The sequence below is a fragment of the Anabas testudineus genome, chromosome 18 (genome assembly GCF_900324465.2).
Source record: "Anabas testudineus chromosome 18, fAnaTes1.2, whole genome shotgun sequence".
In the NCBI taxonomy this organism is placed as follows: domain Eukaryota; kingdom Metazoa; phylum Chordata; class Actinopteri; order Anabantiformes; family Anabantidae; genus Anabas; species Anabas testudineus.
Window position 1 is genome coordinate 3,101,270 of NC_046627.1, and position 25,437 is coordinate 3,126,706.

The following is a 25,437-nucleotide window of genomic DNA, read 5'->3' on the forward strand; positions in this document are numbered from 1 at the left end:
GACTTTTTATGTCAGCTATACCCCATGCAAATTAAACCTCAATAAAGAATTATAACTACAGGTCAAGTTAATATGACACACACATGTTTCCAGGAACCAAGTGCTAGACAGATTCTAAGTACTGAGCACTTCAAGTGTTACATGCTTTAGTGTCTGGTAGCTGTTTCCTTCCTCTATTTGCCATCTTTCATTTCTGCTGTTATTTTATGAAGCAGGACTTTCAAATTTGAATTGAAAAGGTTGTTTCCACTATGAATATGTCCAGAATGTAGGTTAAACCCACATGTTATTGTGTAAATTTGTGTACGTGCATCAAACCAACGGGTAGAATCAATGTAATGACACATGAGAGTTACACTGAACTATACTGAACCCATTTAATGACTAGAAAGTGAAGGGAATGCACATGTTTAGGTATTATTGTCTTTTCCAGCAACAATCATGTATTAAATAGGGAAACAAAAAACAAAGTGATTTGTTTAGAAATACACAATGAATTTTAAAATAAGTCAGTTAGTAATGATACTACTGTAAAGTGTGATTAAACAAAAAGTGATTCAAACTTTTCTTTCTGATAAAGTCAGAGCCCCTTGATACACTTCTTTTCTCTGTTAGTGTTAGTAAACACATCTATTATAAAGAATATTTATGTAGGAGTTGTAGAAGTACAGTAAGATAATGATGATGATGTCTTAACATGTTTAAAATGTATTTCCTTAAACATGTTTAAACTCTGCCTGTTCTGTTTTCTTCAAGGTCACTGTGGGCAGGTCCGTGTCAGATACTGAGACTGAGATGCTGTGAAATAAAAGTAACAGTATAAGGAAGAGGAAAACAGTTTGTCTTCAGCTCAGACATCAACCGTTTGCTCTCATGGCTTTAAAATTCACATCTGTTTTATGTGTGGCTCTTTTCTTGAACTTTGTCCTGACTTATGAAGACTCTGATGGTAAGAAATGTGTTCTTTCAGTGTTCATTGTGTCACTTCTTTTAGCTTCTGTATGTCGTTTGATGAACTGCACATTTAAGTTTTTAATGATCAAAAAGTGAGGAGCTGTTGTTAATAATGACAGATCCTGTTTTAACTTTAGCTTCAAAAACTGTTTGCTATGATGAGCATAATATTTTATTTTTAACACTTTGTGTTCATACTCGTTCGTCATGTCCGTCTGTTTGTAACAGAACAAACCAGACAATATTCACGACCCTGGATTCCTCATGTTCCGCCACTGGTTGCTTCAGACTTGCATCCTGTCCTAGTTTTGCACGTTATGGGGGTCTGGCAGACATACTGGAGGAGGAATATTTGGACTTGTATTCTACTGCAGAGTTTTTAGTAGGGTGGCAATACTCAATTGAGACCTTGGAGCGTTTTGAGGCCATTTTCACAGTATGTCTAAACCTTTGTCAAAAAAGGTTACTTGATGATGTATGCTGAGTTTCAGGACCTCAAAGAATTGGTGATGGCCGCTCTAAGGGACTTCAAGAGAGTTTCTTGTAACACCCTTTACCCAGTCAGCCCTCCTTGCTCTCCTCCACCATAATTCCCCGGTTTCTGTTTGTCTGCGGTTTGATGGGTTCGGGCCCTCCTCCAGGCCTCCTTCCGCCCACCCGGCCTGGCACTATCGCTTTGTTCTTGAGTGTTAGTTTGTCTTTGTCTGTCTTAGCAGTGACGTTTTGTTGTTACTTTGTATGTCTAGTGTGTATGTTAGTTGTTTGTCTGCTTTAGTTCATTCATCTTTGTTTGTTACTTTCATTAGTGAGTTTGCTTGTGTTTCATTATTATCCGTGCTTGTTTAGTTTCCCTCTGTCTTGTTTGGTTCCCCTGTATTTGAACGGGGGTGTTTAGTTTATATTAAACCCTTTTTGTTCATACTCGTTCATCCCGTCCCATTTAACATTAATATCTTTATCATATGTCACTTTTTTCACAGCTATGTGGCAACTTCATGATGTGGGTAAGTGATGAAATATAAGTATGTTGATTCTTTTTGTCTTTCTGCATGTTAGAATTATGATATGACTTCTTCTAATTTTCGCCAGTGAGTGATCATTACTTATTATTACTACTAATACTACTAATAATAATAATTTGTACTTAAAAATTCAGTCCATTTACCAATATTTTATGGGGAAGCAGGAAGAACTCTGGTTTCTGTTCCTGTTTTAACTTTAGATTAATACTCAGTAATGTGTCTTTAAATTTTCAATACAGATATGTAGACTGTGTTGATCACCTCCAGTGGCCTGTCTGAACATGTGCCTTAAGTCCTCTGACAGAGGGAGCTGTCTTCACGGTGTGTCACTTAGTATTTAAATGTAATGTTGTCCCTGCGCTTTTTATTAGGGGAATAATTAAATTCATCTTATTTAATCTTATTGGAGTACAACCACATCCTTTTGATCCCAATTCAGATGTTGATGCTGGAGACTTGGTCATTGAGGCGTTAAATTTTGATTGAACCAAGATGTAAGTTGCAACTTGAGGATTGGCAGTTGTAAACCTCTAGCATTACTTAGCTTGAATTAATGTAATACATGGAAAAACACATGGACACAACATACAACAAGGACGCATAACCCCCAGAACTGTATAACATTGTGTCAAACAGCTACACTAATGTGTTAGTTCTGAGCTAACTTAAAGCAATATAAACAGAACTGTATCTGTTCCAACCCGCACAAAAGAGAGAGATAGATCATTGGCCGTAAATACAGTTTGGGGTTCAAACCCTGTCACAAACACCAGGTGTGTTCTGAGCAACACACTCCACGCTAGCTCCCTGGGTGCTGTATGTAGCTGCCCACTGCTCCCCCCAGGGGGATGGGTTAAATGCAGAGGACCAATTTCATTTGTGACATATGACTAATAAAGGCTTTCTTCTTTTTCTTCGTGCGGGTTGGAACATCCAACAACAAGGGTAACTGCTTGTGCTGTGTTGATGCTGTTACACTTGGATAAGTTCTTTGAAGCCAGTGAAATCCAGTTTTGGGCCAAATTTGGGTGCTGTTTTGGTGTGGCCACCGACCACCGACTCTAGTCTGCGTCGCCTCGAACGTTCTAGGACGGCATAGGAGGAAGTGCACTTCTAACAAACTGTGTGTCTACATCTACACCCTAGAGTCATGTAAATGTACCAAAATGTCACCTAAGGAAGTGGATTTTTTATGATAGATGACCTTTTAAAAGTGTGGGGTGTGTGTATGTGTGTGTCTATAAAAATAACTGATGATAAAAACACATTCATTACTTTTGACTCAACCACCAATTGCAGCTGCAAGTCTTTGGGGGTATGTCTCCACCAGCTATTCACGTCTAGACAGTGATGTTTTTGGCAATTTCTCTTTACAAAATAGCATAAATTCAGTCAGATTGGATGGAGAGCTTCTATGAACAGCAGTTTCCAACTCTTGCCACAGATTCTCAATTGGATTTAGGTCTGGACTTTGACTGTGCCATTCTAATACATGATTGAAACCATTCGTAGCTCTGGGTATACTGTATATTTGTTTCTACCATTGTCAGTTTAGATATAAATGTGAAAGGCTTGACATGTATTCAAATGACCTATGTTCTCCTGCGAAAAACTCTATCAATTGATTGTACCCTAAACAAGTGAATCCTTAAAATGTGCTTTAACCACTTTCTCTAAAGGTGTTTGTGAGTGTCAGTTCCTGTGAGTAACTAACCAGTAGAAGAACAAATCCAGTTTCAGCACACAGCAAAAACCGCTCTGCTGCCATGATGTCAGTTTTTCATGTTTTCATTTGTGGATCTTTGGTCTTACAACTAAAGGTAAAGGTGTGTTTGTGTGTGTGTGTGTGTGTGAGAGCTGAGCAGGGATCAGTGTCCACTTTTTCTTGGCCACTTACTCTGAATGACTGCAGGTGAAGTTTTTCAGTACTTCAGCTTTTTAATCTCTCTGATTTGTGTTTTTCTTGTTGTTTTCTCTCATCTTTAGTCCAAATCAACATCACAGCTGAACCTGGACAAACTGTCACTCTGCCATGTCAAACTCATCCTGGAGTTTTCATCTATGGTGTAAGGTGGACCAGACCTGACCTGACAGAATGTCTTATTTTGGCTCTTTGGGATCCTGAAGAAAGCCAGCATCCATCTTATAAGAACCGAGTGGAGCTGCAGGACAAACAGATGAAGGATGGAAACCTGGCTTTGATTTTGAAGAATGTGACGATCAACGACACTGGAATGTATGAGTGTCATAACAACAGTGTCTCCTGTTCAAGGCTAGACTTTTACCCCATCAGCGCCGTCAACCTGACTGTTAAACCAGGTGAGTTTGTGCAGTTCAGTGTCCCTCTATCAAAAACCGACTTCAGAATTCACATAAAATTCCTGTTAAAAAAACTACAGCACAAATATTTAGATTTAGCAGACGCTTTTATCCAAAGCGACTTACAAGTCAGTCCAAGGGTATGCATAAGGAGGTCTTGCCTAAGGACCCCTACTGGAGGTAGACCACAGCTAGGATTTGAACCACAGTCTCCCACATGAGAAACAGCAATGTTACCACTACACTAACTAGATCACAGATGTATTTACTAATACATTTTTCTGACCTGATAGTATCATATCATATCATATCATATCATATCATATCATATCATATCATATCATATCATATAAAAATATGTTTCTCAGAGTGGTCACAATCACCCTGACCTTTAACCTTTCAAGTAAACATTAGTGCCTCTTTATGGTCCTTCACGAATTCACATGCTTACAATGTCCATGGTTTCCAAAAAGAGTTACTCATTTGATATTTCACGAATTGGTGACCCGACAAAGTAGGGATGGGGTCCTTGTCTCAGAAAAACTTTGTGGCATCGCAGGAATTAAATGCAAAACAAGCAACTGTTTTTCAAAACACAACTTAAATGAAAATGAGGTTTGTAGTACCATTATTTATTTACTAAAAGTCTGTTATTAACCCAGAGTTACATTACAGAAAGAGCCAATTAAAGACGAAAATTTAAAATATGTCTGCTCACACTCTTTACAGCTGATGAACTGAAGGGAAAACTTTGTTAACACATGATACAATGTAAACTGAACAGCAGTGAATAGCAGCTAACTTACTCCAATGTTGTCCAGCAATTTAAAGCACATCAGTCAGACACACTGCTCCACTGGGGGATGTTTCCTAATTCCAAAATGCCTAGTTGAGAAATATCCCAAAAGGCTCTGTGGTATTACTACCATAGTCCACCACACTATCCATTGTTAGTAATAAGTTTCCTCAGTGTCTTTTTCTCTAGCTAACAGGCTAACAGGCTAACTTGCACTCTACTCTGATTTTAATCATTATCTAACCAGGTGTGATTGATTTCTTTACCTCCAAAGTCCAAACTCCAGCTGATCTAAATCTGTCTGTGGTGAGAATCCTCCTCCACCTGGTGGTGTTCTGTCCGTTCTTCATCTCCACTCTCCTCATGGTGTCTTTATATCAATGCAAACCCACAGGTAACTCTGAATCAGTCACTGACTCTCTGTCCAGGTCTCCAGGTTGAATTAAAACCATGTGATGACTAAATTATCTCATAATCCTGCAGGAAGCAATCAGCCTGTTTCCATGACTATGTCTCTGTCCAACCGAGGAGGGGAGGACTTGGACGAACATAATGATTATATCATGGATGATGTCACCATTGAGCATCGTTTCTGAGATCAAGTGTAAAATGACCATTTTCTGTGTGTTATGTTTTTCTTCTTATCAACTCTTCATTCTGTTTTTTTTGTGTGAGACTGTTTGATGGTTACTGGAACACAGTTAGTGGGGTTTGTTGACTTGTAGAATAAATTTAACCACCAATGAATTTCTAAACCTGACACATCAACAGCATAAAGAATATTGTTAGATTATGTGTGATTCTAAACAAGTGATTATGTATTTTCACATTTCATCATCTAAATTAGAATAAATAAATGTGTTGATTGTTCTCAAACAAATCTTGAAATCCAAACAAGAAGTTTAACAAACCTTCTATATTTTGTTGATTAGCTTGATCTGTGTGAACATTTCTCAGCGTCAACATGTGATGTGTTGTATTCATACTATTTACAGTCAAAGTAAAATAAAAATATTTGCTAATTAATTCTCTTTCTTATTTATATTTTTCCTAACATGTCCCAACTTCTCCAGGTTTTTATGACTGAGAAATTGTAACATGTGACAACCAACCTAAATTTAACCTTATGTAACTTTACGTTCTACTTTACATTTTGAATTCTCACTGTGGGAATAAGTGAACATGTTTATGTTGTTTGTCTATCTACTGTATCTGTCACTCAGTGCTTCAAAAATACTCACAGTGTAAAAAAAGTTAATCATTAAGTTATTGGTATATTAAATCGTATCGTGGACACCATTTGCTTCTTTTGTTTTATTTTGAAAGTTCCTGTCATTTCCTGTCTGGTCCCTACTTCACCTCATTAACTTTATTTCTAATCAGTCTAAGTACTTTCTCATGTCCCTCCCCCTCTATAAGCAGCGCCACACTTTACCAGATTGCCTGTTCTTCTTCTGACTCCTGCCTGAACCAACCATCTCTTTTCTTGGGTGTAAATCTCTGGCTTTATTCTTGACCTCTGAATCTGCTTCTGGATCTCTCACCCGACTGTTCATCTGGTTCTGGACTTCCGCTCTGTCTTTGGATTTCCCCTCTCTGGATTAACTGGACCTTTTGGAATTGTCTCTGGTTTCAGGAAGACGAATGTGTTTTTTTAAAGTTTTTTTGGACTGTGGACGTGTGTGACGCTCTACCCTTCCCTATGCTGCTGTTTGGGAAACTCGTTTCCCATTTCCTCACCGTTGTCTTCCTCACAGATCTTAATCAAGCGCCATTTAACACTTGGGTTGACCCAGTGCCGAAGCCCCAGAACTAACATCTCCACTCTACCTACTCTACACATCTGAACTTGTGTTTCTAGCTAAAGAAATGAACACTGGACACTTCAGGAAAAACTTATATTTGCAGGCCCAAAGAATGTCACACAGGTACAAAACACCCCGGTGAGACATTGTGTTTTATAATCGTGGTATTTACCATGTATTTAAACATCCACAAAATATTTCTCCTTTCCATAAAAGCATTAGCTTGAGTTTCCTCAAAGTATTAACCTTCAGTGTTTTGGTTCTTCAGCATCAGGGAGCCATTTATACTTGACTATAACAAGTTTATATAAGATCAGGTAAATGATAATTATTATATCTGTCATGGTTTCGGCCTGGCCCCGGCCAGCCTTGGTTTTCCTCCCTCTGGACTCCGCCCACCTGCCCCTTCTCTCCCTCTGCTCACAGCAATCAGCTGAACATTGGACTCACCTGTGTTCCCCTCTGGCTACAAAAACTCTCCTCAGTCCTTTTTCCCCTGTCAGATCGTCTTCATGTCCCAGCCTGTCCCCCACCTGTTTCCCATGCCTGCTCCTGCTCATCCTCCTTAGCCCTGTCTGCTTCCCCCCCCTGGATTCCCTGGACTCGGTTCTCCCCTCTGAACTTTTGGACATTGTTACCTGTTTCTCCTGTGAGTGTTTTCCTGCCATTGAGCAGCGGTTTTCTTTAGTACTTTGGTTCCTGATTTGTTACTTTGTTCCACGCCATTTTGGTAGTTTTCAGTTATTACTCTGTCCTCGGTGTTTTTGTCTATTTTTGTAGTGTCTGTTGACACCCCCCCTTAGTTTCCCTGTTTTTGTAGTTCTCAATAATAAATCCCGTTTTCAGTTCATTCCTGCCTCGTCCCCCTCCTTATTCATGACAATATCCAAGATCTACTTTGAAGACTTGAGGTAAATATGCTAATACCAACAGGAAAAGGTAATAAAGGGAGTAACACATTTACACTGAGAACTAAAATGCACAGCACATCATCATTAATTTATTCTGTAAATTACTATAATTGAACTTTATTCTGCAGTTTTGACCTTTTTGAATAGAAAAATCATAAACTAATTGTACCGTTTGGGGTTGTATCAAATGTTACTACGTAATCTTAATCTAGATATTTATGACATTTCATGATTATTTAATATGAAATGATTATCTGGTCAAATATTTTAGAAAATATAGATTGTGGGAGGGTGTGCACAGGAAGAACTAGGTTTTATGCAGAAAATTGATAGAAAACTTTCTAGAAAATACAGACTGTAATGTGGTGACAGTGGATAGTTAAGCTAGACAGAATTGGATGGTTGTTTGTAAGATGACTGTGGAGCTGAAAAATAGGAAGAGAGGGAGGACTAAACCAGGGATCAGGAGGTGGTGACTCAGGGTGGACACAAAGTGAAGTTGGAAAACTGAATCTGTGAATATTATAGTTTTTGATCATGATATATTTGATGGACATTAACCGGCACAAACTATACAAAGAGGAACTGGATGGCTGGGCAACAACTTGGTAAAACAAAGTAAGTAATAAGACAGCTAGGAAGATAATTGGTATCATATCTGAACAGAGAAAAGGAGACAACTGGTACCGAAATGAGGAAGATCAGGCAGGTGAAAGAAATTGGGATGGTAAGACAGTTGAGAAACACATGGGAGTACTAGGAGATATGGAGGAAGGTGAAGGAAGAGGCATATGAGGAGTTGTACAAGAAGGTAAACACTAAGGAAGGACTTAGACCAAAAGGACTTCTATTGACTGGGCAGACGAAGGAAAGAAATGGTAAAGATGTGCTTCAAGTTCGAATGATGAAGAGTGCAGAAGGAATATGTTGACAAGTGTTGAGAGTGTGCAGGAAATACTTTGAAGAAAATGATGAGTAGATTAGATAGTGGATCAAGAAGTCAGGGATTCAAGAGGAGTGGAGAAGTGGACTAGTTCAACTGGAAGTTCAGTCATGGCAACTGGACTTCCTTTTTTTAAATGTTTAGCTACTCACCCAAGTAGCTTCTTCAATCTGAAGATAGTTGGTAAGAGGCCACAAATGTATGCTCCAGGTTTGGAGCACTGACCCACTGGTTCAGATATGTGGATCCAGGAGGTATGGGCTTTCACAGACCACATTATCTCAGTGGACACCAACATCTGTTTCACTAGAGACACCAAAGATAACCGTTTGGCCTTTCTGGACTGGGCGGTCATCATTGGGTCAGACGGAAGACTGGAAATAGAGGTTTACAGAAACTCACCCTCCACAGAAGTCCAAAAGAAGGAAAGCAAGCATCTAAAGACAGATGTCAATACCTGTGGATACCCCAAGTGGGCCTTCTTTATTAGTTCTTTATTATTTAAGTATTTCTTTATTTTTTATTTATATACTTTTACATACTTAGATTTAGATTTATAGTACCACCACTTGTTGTATTCTGTACAATGACAATAAAGGATTCTGATTCTGATTCTGATTCTGACCATGATGAGATGAAATATGGACAAAACACCACTAGGTGGCAGACTAGTCAAGCTGGAGACAGAATTACACCTGTGTCCTGTACCACAAAGCCATAGTCTGACGCTGTCAGATCACAGAACTGATTCTACACTAGTTCCTCTGGCTATTATCATGTCAGGACATCAAAGTTGTAATTACAGGAAAAACTTGAAGAAATGTGTAAAATAATAACAAGGAGACATTATTAGGATGTAATCACAGCACTGTATGGTGTTGTAATGTCAGTTTGTTCTGTGTGTGAACATCTAAACCATGTCAGTATTACAGCTTTCCAACACTTAGTGCTGCTACTTTACAGAGAATAACTTTTTAACATGTGTTGCACATCCCAGTGGAACAGTAACATTACAGTTCCCCACCTCTGAGTTTATGGCTGTTACTGCTGTTATTCTTCCTTCTGTCCTATCTAAACAGCTGTTTTCTCACCTGTATTGTGGCTTTAAATAAACATTTTGTATTGTGGATATTGTTTTGGAGTCTGGAGCTCTGAAGAAGTTTATTATTTCTCCCACTGTTGTTATTAACTAGTTCTCAAAGCTGAGTCATAGAAACGTCCTTCAACTTTCTAAACACGTGTCTTCTTTATGAAACTATGTGATACTAGGTTTCACTTTTTAACTTTTCAACTTCTGATTTTATTCAATGTTTTTTGATTTGCTGTCTGTGAGAGTCACTGTTCAACTTCGTGTCAACCTTCCTCTTTTGGTCAGCTTCCTGTATCGTCATACTTCACAAATACATACATTTTAAAAATGCAGGCACTTTCTACTTATTAAGTTTTGACAGTTATATTTTCTCGTAACAGCAGGACTTCTGGTTTTTGAATAGTGGGACCAAGTTTTGAGACAGTGTCGTCTAAATTTCTCATTGGGTCCCATTATAAAAAGAGTCTCAGTCCCTCCTCCAAATCAGAGATGAAGGCTGTTCACCACATAACCTTTATTTGTTTGAATTTCTTTATTAAAACTTATCATAACATATTCTGAGTTGTACCTGAAGTCTGAGGTGTACAGGGTGAAGCGAAATGGAGGCAGAACTGTCCCCTGTGGAGAACCTGTGATACAGACCAACACACAGTTCTGTAGGTGGACGTACTGTGGGCGGTTAGTGAGGTAGTCCATGATCCAGGACATCAGGGGAGTGTTAACCCGCATGTTTTTTTAATTTCTCTCCCAGCAGATAGACAATTCTGTCTCAGAACTTTGAAACTATGTCATCAATGTCTTTGCCTTGATAGTTAATACTGGTCACTACTGAGTAGACGTTAATAATTACTTTATTGATCCCCTTGGAGGAATTGTTGTCACTTTGACATATAGCCAGGAGGAACCAGGAGTTGAACCACTGATCCTGGGTTTATATATGACTGCTCTACCAACTGATCTACATGTCGTCCCAAGAAAGTGGGCATCGAGCCCACTACATGCGACGGAAGTGCTTCAACACTTGAGCTAATTCCCCCATGACCAGGGCACTGTTTAGTTGAAAAGAAGTGTAGTTAATGTACATTAATGTTGTGGTTCACCCTAAACATACTGACAGGACAGAAAAATATATAGAATCATGTTGGGTTGAATGTGTGTGTTAACCTTGGAGGCCTGAAAACTGGAGATGAAACTTTAACCAGTGTTTATTTTCTACTGACCTGCTGAGAACAGAACTATTCCTTAAAGAAAGAAAGAAAGGAAGAAACCTCCAGCAGAACTAGGCTCATAGTGGGCGGCCATCCAACTTGACCGGTTGGTGTGAGTGGAAAGAAAAGAGAGAAAAGAACATCAGGCAACAAAAACAACAAGCAGCAAGAACACTGGACAGGTCAACTGGATTCTGGAGATGTACAGCTCCAGGCCGAGGATACCTGCAGAAAAGTACAGAGAGGAGGAGACAGAGAGGAGGAAACACAACTACAGGAGAGAGAAGACACAAAGTTAATGACATGAAATGGTAGAATTAGAATGGATAGAGGAGAAAGGAGAGAGGAGAGGAGCTCAGTTTATCAGTAGAGGTCCCCCAGCAGACTAACCTATATCAGCATAACTAAGAGATGGTTCAGAGTCACCTGATCCATCTCTAACTATAAGCTTTATAAAAAAGGAAAGTTTTAAGTCTAGTCTTAAATGTAGAGAGGGTGTCTGCCTCCAGAACCTGAACTGGGAGCTGGTTCCACAGGAGAGGAGCTTGATATCTAAAGGCTCTGCCTCCCATTCTACATTTGGAAACTCTAGGAACCACAAGTAAACCTGCAGTCTGAGAACGTAGAGTTCTGCTTGGAAGATATGGAACTATGAGGGTCTTTAAGATAAGATGGAGCCTGATTATTAAGGGATTTATAAGTGAGGAGAAGAATTTTAAATTCAATTCTGGATTTAACAGGGAGCCAATGGAGAGAAGCTAACGTAGGAGAAATATGATCTCTCTTACTAATTCCAGTCAGAACTCTGGCTGCAGCATTTTGGATTAACTGGAGGCTCTTTAATGAGTTATTGGAACAAACTATTAATAAGGAATTACAATAGTCCAGTCTGGAAGTAACAAATGCATGGACTAGTTTTTCAGCATCACTTTGGGACAGGATGCTCCTAATTTTAACTTTAATGTTTCTCAGGTGAAAAAAGGCAGTTCTAGAGATTTCTTTGATGTATGAAGTAAAGGAGATGTCCTGATCAAAGATAACTCCGAGATTTCTTACAGTATTACTTGAGGCCAATACTAAGTCATCAAGGGTGAGAACGTGATTAGACATAGTGTCTCTGAGATTTTTAGGCCCAAACAGTATAACCTCTGTCTTGTCTGGATTTAGGAGAAGGAAATTGGAGGTCATCCAGGTCTTTATGTCTTTTAAGCATTCCTGAAGTTTGACTAATTGATTAGTTTCTCCTGGTTTCATAGATAAATATAGCTGGGTATCATCTGCATAACAATGGAAATTTATAGAGTGTTTCCTAATAATATTGCCTATAGGGGACATATATAGAGTGAAAAGAATCGGGCCAAGCACAGATCCCTGTGGAACTCCATAGCTAACTTTGCTGTGCATGGAAGACTCATCATTAACATCTACAAACTGAAATCTATCTGATAGATACGATTTAAACCACTCTAGTGTTCCTTTGATTCCAATGACATGTTCCAGTCTGTGTAATAAAATGTTGTGATCTATAGTGTCGAATGCAGCACTAAGATCTAACATGACGAGTATAGAGAGTAGTCCATTGTCTGATGCTAGTAGAAGATCATTAGTGACCTTTACCAATGCTGGTTCTTTACTATGATGAACTCTAAATCCTGACTGGAAATCTTCATACAAGTTTACTGCGCAGGTGGTCGTAGGTGGCGCAGGTTTACATGACTCTCACACTCCAAAAATATATATGTAACATCCTGTTGTATGAACAAAAGTCCCTAACATCATCATCGACATTAGAGAGAGGTCATATGCAGTTGAAGCTGCAGCAACAAGAGCAGCATCAAAAGACATATTTAAAAAGAGGAAGTGATGGTGAAAAACAAATGGTGGTCGATTACAACAGGTACTACATCTGATCACATGCTGTTGGCATATTTACTACTATTACTATCACTACTAGTAGTACTGCAATACATGGACTATACCATAAACATGAATTACCCTCCCCCTTGGTCGGACAGTTCATAAACTGGATAACCTGTTGCTCCACACCCCTGAACCTTCATATTTTCTCTGGAAAAGTGATTTAATTTCATCATCAATTCATCATTTTGACTCATTCATTAACCAAATTACTTTGAAACTATGACATCAATGTCTTTGCATTGCTTATTAATACTGGTCACTACTGAGTAGGTATTAATAATGATAATGACATAATTTATTGTACCGTTTGGGAAAATTGTTGCTTGGACAGCTGCAGTAGATGACGGCACTACTGTGGGATTTTGGTGTCATGTGGAAAGACACTTTGACAAATAGCCAGGAGGAACCAGGAGTTGAACCACTGATCCTGGGTTTATATATGACTGCTCTACCAACTGATCTACATGTCGTCCCAAGGAAGTGGGCATCGAGCCCACTACCTCTCACATGCAACGGAAGTACTCTACCACTTGAGCTAATTCCCCCAGGGCACTGTTTAGTTGAAAAAAGTGTAGTTTATGTACATTAATGTTGTGGTTCACCCTAAACATAAAGCTACTGACAGGACAGAAACATATATAGAGTCATGTTGGGTTGAATGTGTGTGTTAACCTCGGAGGCCTGAAAACAGGAGATGAAATTTCAACCAGTGTGTATTTTCTACTGACCTGTTGAGAACAGAACGCCTCCTTAACTTCCTGTGCACTTGAATCTTTAAAATCATGATAATCCTATAGCACTTTGCTTTAATGATTTCCTCCTTGGCTTCGATATCTTGCTTGCTTTGCACCTCACTTAGTTACTTTAGATAAAGCATCTAGCTGCCATTCAGCTAAATGTACATGACTCTCACACTCCAAAAATACATATGTTACATCCTGTTGTATGAATAAAAGTCCCTAACATCATCCTCGACATTAGAGAGAGGTCATATGCAGTTGAAGCTGCAGCAACAAGAGCAGCATCAAAAGACATATTTAAAAAGAGGAAGTGATGGTATTAAACAAATGATGGTACATTATAACAGGTACTACACCTGATCACATGCTGTTGGCATATTTACTACTATTACTATCACTACTAGTAGTACTGTAATACATGGACTATACTATAAATATTAATTACACTGCTGTTGTAGAAATATTCACCAAGTTTATTAACTACAGGGAGGTTTTATCTGTGTTTTTTGATAATTAACACCTCTGCTGTGGATGTTTGAAAAGAAAGAGGAAACTGGGCGGCCACAAAGAAACTTCCAATCTGCTTGGTGTAAACAACAATTCTTTTTTTTTGTGTGTGTTAAAGCTGTGATTAATTTGCATCCAGCACATGAGCCACAGCAACACATGGGGACCGATCTGAGCATAGAAAATGGAAATTTACAAACTATATATGCACTCCCTCCTCAACAGTTTGTGGGCAGCACCAGTAGAAAAGGAAGAACACTTTTAGTTTGAGCACAGACCACAGCTGCTCTGCTGTCATGGCTTCATTTTCTTTGTCACCTGTAGCTTTTTTCACATGTTTATGGATGTTTGCTCTGACGTTTGATGGTAAGTGGTGGATTTAGATGTGTGTGAACATTGTGGGTGTAGTTGTAGTTCAATGTTTCTTCTGCTCTGTGTTTTTCAGATCATATAATCATAAAAGCTTATCTTGGAACCACTGTAACTCTCCCATGTCGAAGTCGCAACAACACCAGATTCACAGGTGTAGACTGGGTCAAGTCTGATCTGGAAAAAGGTTTTGTTTATTTGTATCGGGATGGACAGCCTAAACCAGAAGACCAGCATCCAGCTTTTAAGAACAGAGTGGAGCTGAAGGACAGAAATATGAAGGACGGAGATGTATCACTGGTTCTGAAGAATGTGATGAGCTTTGACGGCGGTTCATACGTGTGTTATGTTACAGAGAAAGACGCAAACCATGAGATGACTTGTACTGAGCCCAGTTTCATCTACCTTATCATGTATCAACCAGGTGAGTTTGTAGTGCAGCAAAGTGCTGGACTAGCTGTAGTCAGTGTACGGCTGTCTTTGTTTAGTGAATCTGAAGTGTCTTAACAACCAGTCTTGTTTTGTTTTGACATTTTGACCAAGTTATGGGAGTGAACTCCACTTAGTGCACCTATAATTTAAACTATGGTTTTACTAATTCTGAAAATTATATTTTAACCTCGTTTTTTTCATTTCTTCCTTGTTCTTTACTTTAGTCCCGATAAATATCACAGCTTCTTCTGGACAAACTGTCAATCTGCCATGTGGGGTTCTTCAAAACACTTGTTTAGCAATGGAGTGGACCAGACATGAACTTGAGCAAGGTTCTGTACTTGTATACCGGGATGGGCAGTCTGAACCAGAAGGCCAACATCCATCTTTTAAGAAGAGGGTGGAGCTGAAGAATGGTCAGATGAAGGATGGAGGCCTCTCTTTGATTCTAAAGGAAGTAACAGTTAATGACACTGGAACGTACGAGTGTCATGTCTTCCCAAATGAAATAAACTTCTGGGAGAGTATCATTGATCTAGATGTTCATCAATCAGGTGAGGTGGTGAAGTTGAATGTGTCTTTGTCTTGGAACAAACTTTATCGGTCCAAGTTAAAATCACATTCACATACTGCACAGAGCGGGAGGTTTGAAGTGTAGTGAACAAACCCTCAAGACACACCATGAAAAAATATTTAACAGGGGTGACAAGAAAGAGAGAAAGAGAGAAAGAGAGAGGTAATGAGAGAAATAAAAGTCAGTTGAAAGCTAAGACGAGGAAATATGACGAAGGTTATGTATTGCTTGGCTTGGCTACGGTACCCAAAAGCATGAAGGAGGCAAGCTGAAGTAGTGCGTGTTGCTTAATGATAGGAAGAGACCACATACAGAGGCAGGTAGGCAAACCTAGAAGGCACAAGAATCCAAATTAAAAGATAAAGGGTAGAAAGTAAGGTTGGAAAGGCAGGAAAACTTTTCAGCAAGTTTTGGAAAGTTGAGAGTGAGGCAGCTAAGTATACAGAAGTGGGTAGATCATTCCACCATCGTTGATCCACTGAGCTGACTAAGAACTGTATTTTGGACACCTAGCATGTACGAACAAAAATAAAGACACTTTAAACACATTAAACAAAGTACATAAATACCTCGTTGGCCGCTTGTCATGAAAAGAGGTCCATAAGTCTTTGAGTCTCTTTGACTGTCTGGCTTTGGCTTCAGACGTAGACAACTTAAACTTTACATACAATATAGCAGAGTCTCGAAGGAGCCATCTGCTCACCTGCAGTCCATGGAGCGCGCTCTTCATTAGCGTGCTCCCGCTAAATCTCTAGAGTCTGGCGAGACACATCACCTTATATGCTAATGTCCCTTTATCACGTCAGAGTAAGACTTTGGTGTACATTAGTATTACATTACAGTAAATTACATATTGTAATATTTACATTTCAATATAACTCCATTATCATAACCATTTGAAACAAAAGCAAACAATCTGCACCATACCATAAACTCATAACAACCAGTTTGTCAGTCTGTATCTGGAAGTCCAACAGGATCTTAGCTCTGTCTTGACCACCTTTGGAGGTGTGTCCCATTTTGACTTTGGGACTTCCAGTTTGTACTCAGCACAGATGTTCCTGTAAACTATGCCAGCCACTTGGTTATAGCGTTCTATGTTTGCCCTGCCTGTTAGCATCTTGCATCCCGCTATTATCTGCTGTATTATTTCAGGGGCATCTTTGCACAGCCTGCACCTGGGGTCCCGCCTGGTATGGTAGATCCCAGTCTCTATTGATCTTGTACTCAGATAGGCAGACTGGATATATATATATATATATATATATATATATATATATATATATATATATATATATATATATATATATATATACAGTACACAAAATATAGATATGTATCTAGACTTGTCACTGTCCTTGGTAATAAGGTGACAAATAAGGAATGTTGCATCACTGCTGGGCTGAAAAGTGACATTTGAACTCAAAACTTGGTTGTTTTTCATTTTGACAAATTTAATTTTCTGATAATTTGCTGCAATATTGCTTCTGTGGAACTCTTTTCAAATCCACTAGGACCAAAAAGGAACAAATGCTGCATGGTTTTGAACTCATGATTCCATAAGAACTTATTAGTATGATTTGGGAGTGATTTGAAATCATGGGTAAATCCAAGTCCATTGCCTACATTTATTTAACTTGTAGATATCACACTCAAGAATGCTCTAAATTTTACGTCATCTGTATTTTTCATTTGTAGACTTAATTTGACACAGATTTGATTTATAATCAACATCCCTGTGTGTTTTTGCTCCTCTTTCAGACATTCACTCTGACGTCACTCTGCCATGTCGAAGTCCCAGAAACAAATCCATCACAGCTGTTATGTGGACCCGATCTGACCTGCAGCCAGATTCAGTCTATTTGTACCAGGATGGACAGACTGATCTAGAAAGACAGCATCCGTCTTTTAAGGACCGAGTGGAGCTGAAGGACAGGGAGATGAAGAACGGAGACGTGTCTCTGATTCTGAAGAATGTGACAACTGATGACAATGGAAGATATAAATGTGAAGTCATTCACAATAAAACAAACTGGAAGACGGGCGATTTGAACACTGTCCTCGTCAATGTTATCAACCTGACAGTGGTTGAACCAGGTGAGTTAATTTGTGTGTGTGTGTGTGTGTGTGTGTGTGTGTGTGTGTGTGTGTGTGTGTGTGTGTGTGTGTGTGTGTGTGTGTGTGTGTGTGTGTGTGTGGATCAGAGTTGAAGCTGCTTCCTGGTTGTTGATGTGAGAGTGAAACATCACAGATCAGATGTTGGTGTTGATGAGACTTTGTAGAAAACAGCTGGTATGAGTGATGGGATCAAAGTGCAGTAGATAATGTCTGACAGGAGTTTGAAGAGGAAATGGATTCTGTTGTGTTCTTCACTCATCACCTGGTTCAGATCAGCAGAAAACAACATGAGCAATTGAAGTTATGTTAGTAGGCTTTACTGTACGATCTTTAGAAAATGCAGGCACCATTAATATCAATCTATTTACTAAGAAAAGACACATGGTATTTAGTGACTTTAAGAAACATTCATGGTAAAATCCAAACATCTAATTAGTTAAAATTTTAACATTGTTTTATATAAAGATTCATATATACAGACAGTACAGTGGTGAATGTGGTTATAAAATAAAAGATATATGGTGCAGCAACAGTAATTGCTGAAGGTTTGGCAACTCACAGGTTTCCAGTTAGGTTCAAATTTATTTTATTGTTAAGGTAACATTTATTTTTTGTTAGGTAACACTCCATCTTCTTATTGTGTGATGAGAATCATCGTGGTGTTCTGTCCTTACTTCATTTCTACACTTCTCCTGATCTCTTTACATCTACGTAGAGCCACAGGTATGTTCAAATCAATTCAGGCTGTGAGGAGAGGAGCTCATGCAGCACTGTCCCTCAGCAGTCTATAGTAGCACTATGATATTCATTTACTCTGACATCAGTTAGACATGTTAACATCTTTGTGAGGCTTTGATCTAAATGCTAATATCAGCATAATAACATTAGCTAATCAGCAGTAAACACAAATCACAGAAGATGCTAATGTGCTAATAAGTGTTAATAGTTCTGCAGATATGAAGCAACAAAATGATTAACAACATGACCTCTGAACTCTGCAGGAAGAAACACACCTGTCTCCATGACAACACCTGCACCGAATGAAGAGAGCGATGGGTTGTATGAAGAGTTTGATGAGGCCGTGGCCCACGTCACCACTGAGCATCATTTCTAAGATAAAGTGGAACATTTACCATTTTCTGTTTATAATATTTAGCTTCGTTGTTCTGCACATTTTATTCAGTTTACTGTGTAATATGTTAACGTTTGCCCCCATGTCCATCAACCCTTAAACAGCTAAATGTATGTATTACATCATGTGTTACTTTGATTTTGTTACCTGGAAAAAAATAGAAATTGAAACTTGATAAATTCAATTCAAATATAAATAATATATTATATTATATATTATAGTTTAATAAAAACAAATATGAATTTGTTTGATGATCTAAATAATTTAAATTTGACAAATAAAACAAAAACTAAACTAAAAATAATTGTGTTTTGTTTTCTCACGTTATGTTATGTTATGTTATTTTATGTTATGTTGTGTTATGTTATGTTATGTTATGTTATGTTATGTTATGTTATGTTATGTTATGTTATGTTATGTTATGTTATGCTATGTTATGTTATGTTATGTTATGTTATGTTATGCTATGTTATGTTATGTTATGCTATGTTATGTTATGTTATGTTATGTTATGTTATGTTATGTTGTGTTGTGTTGTGTTGTGTTATGTTATGTTATGTTATGTTATGTTATGTTATGTTGTGTTATGTTATGTTATGTTATGTTATGTTATGTTATGTTATGTTATGTTATGTTATAGGGGAAACCTCCAGCATAGAAACAACTCTTCATTAAATAGTTGGAGCTCCTTCTGTAAGGTCTGTGTGTGTTTTCATTACTGCTCCACTGCTGTTGTGGTGGTCTGCTGCCAACTGCTGGTGAATGACTGACAACTGCTTTAGTTCACAATAAAACATGTTACAGAGCTGATGAGAGTAACGAATGAATGAAGTCCTCTTCAAACCCTGGATGGTGACACCTTCACCACTGTTATGTGGAGGTTGTTTTTAAGTTTCCTCCTGATTCTTCTGTCATCAGCTGTTGATCGTTCTTATTGACCGACCTCTTCCGTGTATGTTGCTCAGTGCACCAGTGGTTTTTTACATTGTCAGACACTTGTTGGCCTGGTTCTCATTAGATAGAGCATTGACCTGTGATGTGTTCCTGGTTCTTGGTTCAAACCCTGTTTTTTTCACCAGGTGTGTCCTTGAGCAAGACACTCCATGCTAGCTTCCTCCGCGGGAGCTATTTGTGACCACTGCTCCCCCAAGGTATGGGTTGAATGCAGGGGCAAACGTCTTTGGAACATGTACATGTGACACATGACAGAAATAAGGCCTTCGTATTCTACTGGCTTTACTTCATGTAAATCAAAGCTTAACAAACATTTATATCTACAGACAACTTTAATATGACACAGACATGTTTCCAGGAACCAAGTGCTGGACAGATTCTCAGTACTGAGCATTTCAAGTGTTACACACTTCAGTGTCTGGAGGCTGTTTCCTTCCTCTATTTGAGAGGCACCATCTGAACTGAATTTCACGTGTCCTTATTACAATATCAGCAGATTGACCATATTATGTCCAGTGAAGATGTTTAATAATAAATTACTGAAACAAGTTTTTTATGAGGCAGGATTTTCAGATTTGAATTGAAAATGTTTTTTCTTTCATTTAAACCTTGAATATGTTCAGACTGTATGTTAAACCCACATGTTATTGTGTAAATTTTGTGTACGAGCATCATACCAACGGGTAGAATCAATGTAATGACACATGAGAGCTACACTGAACTATACTGAACCCATTTAATGATTATAAAGTAACGGGAATGCACATGTTCAGGTATTATTGTCTTTTCCAGCAACAATCATGTTTTAAATAGGGAAACAAAAAGCAAAGTTATTTGTTTAGAAATACACAGTGAATTTTAAAATAAGTCAGTTTGTAATGATACTACTGTAAAGTGTAATTAAACAGTGATTCAGACTTTTTTTCTGATAAAGTCAGAGCCCCTTGATGCACTCACTTAACAAACTGTCATAACCTTTGTGTCTTCTTTACCTGACAGTTGTTCTTTTTCTACAGACATTTTATAAAGAATATATAAAGAATATTTATGTAGGACTTGTAGAAATACAGTAATTTCTTTCTTCTTTTAGCACCACAAAGAAAAGCAGTAAGGACTTTATGTTTGCAGTTGTGCAGTTTGTACAGTTTAATTCACGCCTGTGCTGTGTTTGACCACCGAGGAGGGTATTTCTCAGAAATAGGGAACTGGGCACTCAGAAAAATGTGCGTTCAACTAAAATAAGTTGACACATTTCAACCAAAGGCACAAACCTCCAAGAACCAACCAAGAGTCACGTGATGTAGAACATCTTCAGCCAAAGCAGATCTGCTACTGATCACCGCCTGGTGTACATGAGGAAGTTGCAGCTGTGGTTTCTCTGTCTGCTAGTAGTAGTGGACAAAGTTTCTATAACATGTTGACTCAAATGTCTTTCTAAGAACCAAATTTGGGTCGATCTGCTGCTGAAAACAGTCTTTGACAAAGTCACAGTTTCTTCCTCTTTGTTTGATTAAAAGCCCGCTCTCTTCTTCAGGAACAGCCGTGATCAAACTAATACAATCAGAGGGACTTGAACACGACTGTTAAATCTCGTCATGTCGTATAAAGCAGGTGTCTTTTTTTCCTGCAGGGATGCAAAGTAAATATGTTACTGCATCATAACTGATATGTGAACGTTTCTGTGTCTGTATCTCGGCCCTTTGATAGACCGACGTACAGAGACTCCTGCAACCCTCAAAAGGAGAAGAGGTTAAGATGATGATGATGTCTAAACATGTTTAAAGTTAATTTGGATCTAGTGTTTAAACTCTGCCTGTTCTGTTTTCTTCAAGATCACTGTGGGCAGGTCCGTGTCAGATACTGAGACTGAGATGCTGTGAGATAAGTAACAGTATAAGGAAGAGGAAAACAGTTTGTCTTCAGCTCAGACATCAACTGTTTGCTCTCATGGCTTTAACATTCAAATCTGTGTCATGTGTGGCTCTTTTCTTGATCTTCTTCCTGACTCATGAAGGCTCTGGTGGTGAGTGATGTGTGATATTTATTTCACTTCTTTTAGCTTCTGTATGTTGTTTGATGAGCTGCACACTCTCATGACTTTCTGCATTTTTGAATTATATATGACCTTTTCTAATCTTCAACAGTCAGTAATTATTACTTCTTCTAACTACTAATATTGTTTTTGCAATTAAATATTCAGTCAATTTACTAATATTTTATAAGAAGGAGGAAGAACTCCAGAGAATTATTAAAGATCCTTTACTAAGGATCTTTCTCGGTTTTATCTTTAGCCAGCTACAAAGATAACAGTTTGTTTTCTGTTTTCAGGGACAGACATCGACTTCAACAGCGACAACAACCAGACTGTCACACAAGGCAAGTTTGTGGAGTTCAGTGTCCCTCAGTCAAAAACTGACTTCAGAATTCACATAAAACTGAAATAAAAAGAAGCTACAGCCTGAAAAATTTCGGATCGATATACTAATGAATGTTTCTGACCTGCTTATAATAAACTACTTTTCATTAGAGAAAGAGCCAATTAAAGAAGAAACTTAAAACATGTCTGCTCACACTCTTTACAGCTAATGAACTGAAGGGAAAACATCATTAATACGTTAAACAAAATAGAATGTAAACTGAACAGCAGTAAAAAGAAGCTAACTTACTCCAATTATTCAGTCTGACACATTATTCCTGTGGGTGATTTTTATTTATTCCAAAACGCTTTGTTGAGAAATACAGTGTACCTAAAGGCTCTCTTTGGTATTACTACCATAGTCCAGCCCACTATCATTTCTCTAATGTGAAAATAATAACTATCTGAAGCCCTGTGTCGAGCGTGGTGGAGCACAATCAGGGAGAGAGAGAACTGAAGTAGGTGCATGTTTTAGTTTTATTAAAGTTAAAAGTTAAAGTTTAAATTTAAATTACACAACTATATAACGTGCAGGTTTTTAAAGAAATGTTAATGTTGTTCCACAGATCATTATAGTTAACTTGTTTTAGTTCAGGCCTTATAATTGGTTGATAATTAAAAAAATAACTTCCAAACTGGTTAACAATGAAATTAACACAGTAATTTAACAGTAATTTAATCTAATAATGAAAAATGTTGTAATAAGTCACTTACATAGACCATTTACAGTACAGTTACATTTAAATCATCTCTTTCTTTGTTTTCAGAGCAGTAGAAACAGTGGGCTACTATTAAAGGTTTCTATGTGTTCTAATATGTCGTGTCTGTCTCAGCTCCTTCTAAATCTGCAGCTTCTGATCCAAACCTGTCTGTGATGATCTGTGTTATCCCGACGCTGTTCTTTGTACTTCGTACACCATGAACCACAGGTAACGCTCTGAATCCGTCACTGACTCTACAGTTTATCAGGTTAACTTGTGATTTATTAAATGATAGCTTCTCTCTGCAGGAATTAACCTGCTTGCTTCCATGATGACGTCTGCACCAAATAGGGATGTGGGATACAAACAGTATGATGACGCCTGTCTGAGCACCATTACTAAGATACAGTGTAAAATAACTGTGCTGTGCTTTGTGTGCTGCTTTTATCTCTTCCGAACTTTTTATTTACCTTGTGCTTTTTCGGAGCTGGGTCACAGGGGCAGATGCCCAGACTTCCCTCTCCCAGACACCTCCTCCAACTCGTCTGGTGTTTCCAGGTCAGTTGAGAGACATAGTCCCTCCAACGTGTCCTGAGTCTTCACCGAGGACCTCCTTATTTACAAAGACAGACCTGTACATCAACCATTACTGCTGCCGATGCACTGATCTGTCAGTCTTATCCTTCATCTTTCCCTCACTCATGACCAAGACCCACGAGATACTTAAACTCCTCCACTCCAGGTGCTGATTCTCACCTAAGCTGCTTTGCACTCGGCTGCAAACCGCCCCAGTACAGGTCCTGGCTTGATGAAGCCAACAGGACTACATCTCCTGCAAAAAAAAGACCCCCATGTTTATGATGGTAGTCTGCTGTTGTAGCTGAAGCTTGTTTGTGTCATTCAATAAATATAAGAGATAATTTTATCGCTATGTTTTATTGTTGTTTTTTCATTTTTAAAATAGTTTAATTTTCCCTTTTTGAAATAAAAATCTAATATATGTCTTAACTAATTTCTACTTTCTAAACTGGAAGAAAAACCTCACGCCTATCAGCTGATGTGTGTAAGTTATGTGTATTTATAGTTAAAAAAATGATAAATGTTTTTTATGGAAATAAAAATCCAAATATTGAGATTATACTATAAAAAAATAAATGCTGATTGAATGAATGAGAATGATTTAGGTCCCCCCAGAGTTTCCAGATAGGAACCAAACATAGAGACTTTAACCTATTAAGGTTTCTAAATTAAAAATAAATAAGAAAGGTCCATTAAAATCGAATGTCCTGTCATCTGTGATTTTAAATGTATTTGCGTAGCTCTGGATGGTGGACATGAGCAGTGACCATCATCAGTAGTTTATTCTGTAAAGTGTAACGATCAAATGATTTGGTGCAGTTTTGACCCTTTGACTGAAGAAGTGACCTGCATAAAATCTAAATCTTAAGAAAAAGAACAAACCTCAAACAGAGTGGCACCATCTTGTATATGTAGCAGTCCAACGTTAATTGAATCAATACCATCATGTTGTGATGATGTGCTCCCACCTGCTGGTGACGTCCTGTCCACAGGTAACACAGGTGACAGTACTGTACATACCATATGCTAATGTAAACTGAACAACAACAGTAAACAGCCTAATTTTAAGATGGAACAATATATAATATGTTATTTAGAACATTTTCTTTTTTTTGTCTCTTTGCTTCTGCGTGATCACAAATCTCCCATTTTAAAGTAAAGAAACAATAACAGAAGTGCAACAGTTGTATGCAGATGGGAATTATGAATATTTTGCTAACACCATTAATATTTTTGTACATCTTTACATAGAAAAAGTAAGAATTGAAGTAGGTGGTATCAAAATTACTTTACCAATAAACCTGGTGAAATAAATAAAGTGAACATTTGGTTTGAATAAAAAAACAAAATATAATTTCTTTCTGCTTGTTCTGCCATATCTGTCATTTCTTTATTCTCTAATAGGAGAGCACGTCTTATACCTCCCCGTGCTGTGTAAAACATACCAAGCCGATGTGAGACGCTGTTTAACTCACTTTAGGAGGTTGTGTCAGAGGCGAGTTCATCCCTGTTATGTAACAGTTTTATCGTGAGACCAGATACTGTGACTGTTTCACTGGAGGAGAAGCTGTTTTTGATTTGAAGTCAAGCAGAGTGGTCATATATTCTGTCCCTTATGTTAATGGTTACTGTTATATTCGGCTTTGTTTAAGCAATATGTTCAAGTGACCAGACATAACGCTCTGCTGGAGAACTGGAAGATAAAGAACTGCTGTGATGTGAAGTAGTTGGATGAAAGCAGCAGAACAAGAATTCCACCATTCCAGGTGACTACCTCACGAGGCTGAGAATACCACGAGAAAAGCTGTCATCAAAGCAAATATATCTGTCCTGTTTAACATGTGTTCATTTACTAGATAATTCAATGCATGTTATTTTATAAGTTGGATGTCTTTAGTATTGAAAAAAATAAAAGTGAGGGGATCAAAACAAAGAAGGAGAAGTTGT

The 25,437-nt window shown here is 38.1% G+C and overlaps 1 protein-coding gene across 1 annotated transcript; it reads left to right on the forward strand.

The window, feature by feature from the left end:
• Positions 1 to 864: 864 nt before the first annotated feature.
• LOC113168753 lies at positions 865 to 18,822 on the forward strand. Its single transcript, XM_033326745.1, has 8 exons — positions 865 to 949; positions 3,963 to 4,295; positions 5,366 to 5,485; positions 5,575 to 5,679; positions 14,661 to 15,008; positions 15,241 to 15,570; positions 17,352 to 17,687; positions 18,710 to 18,822. Exons 1-8 carry the CDS (start codon positions 874 to 876, stop codon positions 18,820 to 18,822), a joined length of 1,761 nt encoding a protein of 586 aa, XP_033182636.1. The 5' UTR covers positions 865 to 873.
• The last annotated feature ends 6,615 nt before the right edge of the window (positions 18,823 to 25,437 follow it).